Here is a 1497-nt window from a genome sequence, read left to right on the forward strand (position 1 = left end):
CTGCGGGCGATTCCACGTGGTCCCAGTGGTGTGGCAAGGAGGCCCCGCTGAGGTTACCAGGTAAAATTATAGAAAGGTGAAGGTTCGTGCATCTGAAAAGTGCTCGGTCAGTGAAAACACACATTTTGTAGGAACTCGGAATAAGCAGCATGGATGTATTGTCTGGGCTGAGACCAAGCACGGCAAACGTTATCCCAAAGGATGTTGTAGGGAGCAGCCGGAGGTGTCTGGGTTCTGCTACAAGGAGACCGTTTCAGGTCTTTCTGGGTCGGGCCCCACAGGCAGCCGTTTTCCTGAACAGGACGCGGGTGTTGCTCAGTGCCGGCGTTCCTGTTAAGAAGGGCAGGAGCAGCGCTTGGTGGGCTCAGGGATCCCAGCAGCGTCCCCGCAGCGCCTGGTTTGTGTGCGGCTGAGCTCCTGGGCAGTTACACAGCAGAGACCCTGTCGCTTCCAACCGAGCGGAGCGGGAGATGGCAGGGGGCCGGGGCCGTGCTCCTCATGCTCCGGTTGCGGCATGCGGACTTCAGCAACCTGTCCTCTTCCCAAATTCCTTCAGTGCACCTGGTGATGTGACCCAGACGGGCAATTTAAGGTGCTGTTCCGATGCCTCGCATACCCCTTCATCCGACGGTGGCTAACGCAGGTTTTCCACGTTTTCCTTTCCCAGAATATTCCCATACCAACTTTAAAAGCTTTTGCGGAGGCGCTGAGAAGTAACACCCACGTGAAGAAATTCAGCATAGTTGGGACACGGAGCAACGATCCCGTCGCTTTCGTGAGTACCGCTGGCTCGCTGTCCCACAAAAAAAAAGAGGGTGTTGCGGGAGGTGCTGAGGGTGTGGGCACCACGCAGTGTGTTTGGTAGGGTCTGCGCCGACGGCGCTGGCTGCAGGAGACTCCGTTTCAGGAGCGCTGGCGGAAGCCAGACCTTGGTTCCTTGGTTTCCTTCTTCAGCGGTGGAGATTCCAGGGCACAATCCTTTAATCCCATTTGGTGTCATGTTTTCCTCAAGGATTTCCTGGAAGAGGAGTGGGAGACAGGAACTGGTTTCCTGGTGGCATTTCATAAAAGCATTTTGTCTCCCTGGATTTATCCTGCAGAGAGAGATGCTGGGCGTTCCGCCCGGTCCTCATGCTCCCTCCCAGGCCGCATCCTTGCCCGCTCCTCCCAGCCATGGCAGCCAATTTTGCCTCTTCTCCACCCAGCCACCCCTCCCCGCCTCCACGCACATGTGGGTACCGGTTTGAAACCCACCCTAACTCGGCGGGGGAGTACAGCCCCCGCGTTGTTCCGGGCGCTCTGGGCCGGGGAATAAGCCTGTGCAGGCAGCACTGGCACCGTCTGAGGGGCCACGGGGGTTGGGGGGGTGCAGGTCACCCTTGCCACTTGGGCGTCACCTCACGGTCCTTCTAAAGGCTGGGGGAGTTGGGGGGGTCAGCCTGGAGCAGGGAAGCTCCCGGGAGACCTCAGAGCCCCTTCCCGTGCCTGGGGGGGCTA

At 58.9% G+C, this 1497-nt stretch overlaps 1 protein-coding gene across 1 annotated transcript in view; it reads left to right on the forward strand.

Moving 5' to 3' along the window:
• The window catches only part of LOC104513373 (tropomodulin-1-like), a 6234-nt gene that overhangs the window by 218 nt on the left and 4519 nt on the right, over nt 1-1497 (forward strand). Inside the window, exon 2 of the mRNA XM_010156698.1 lies at nt 668-775. Within this exon, the coding sequence (XP_010155000.1) occupies nt 668-775 (108 nt within the window). The remainder of the gene's footprint in view (nt 1-667; nt 776-1497) is intronic.

Source organism: Eurypyga helias, unplaced genomic scaffold, assembly GCF_000690775.1.
Source record: "Eurypyga helias isolate BGI_N326 unplaced genomic scaffold, ASM69077v1 scaffold24368, whole genome shotgun sequence".
NCBI classification, from domain to species: Eukaryota; Metazoa; Chordata; class Aves; order Eurypygiformes; family Eurypygidae; genus Eurypyga; species Eurypyga helias.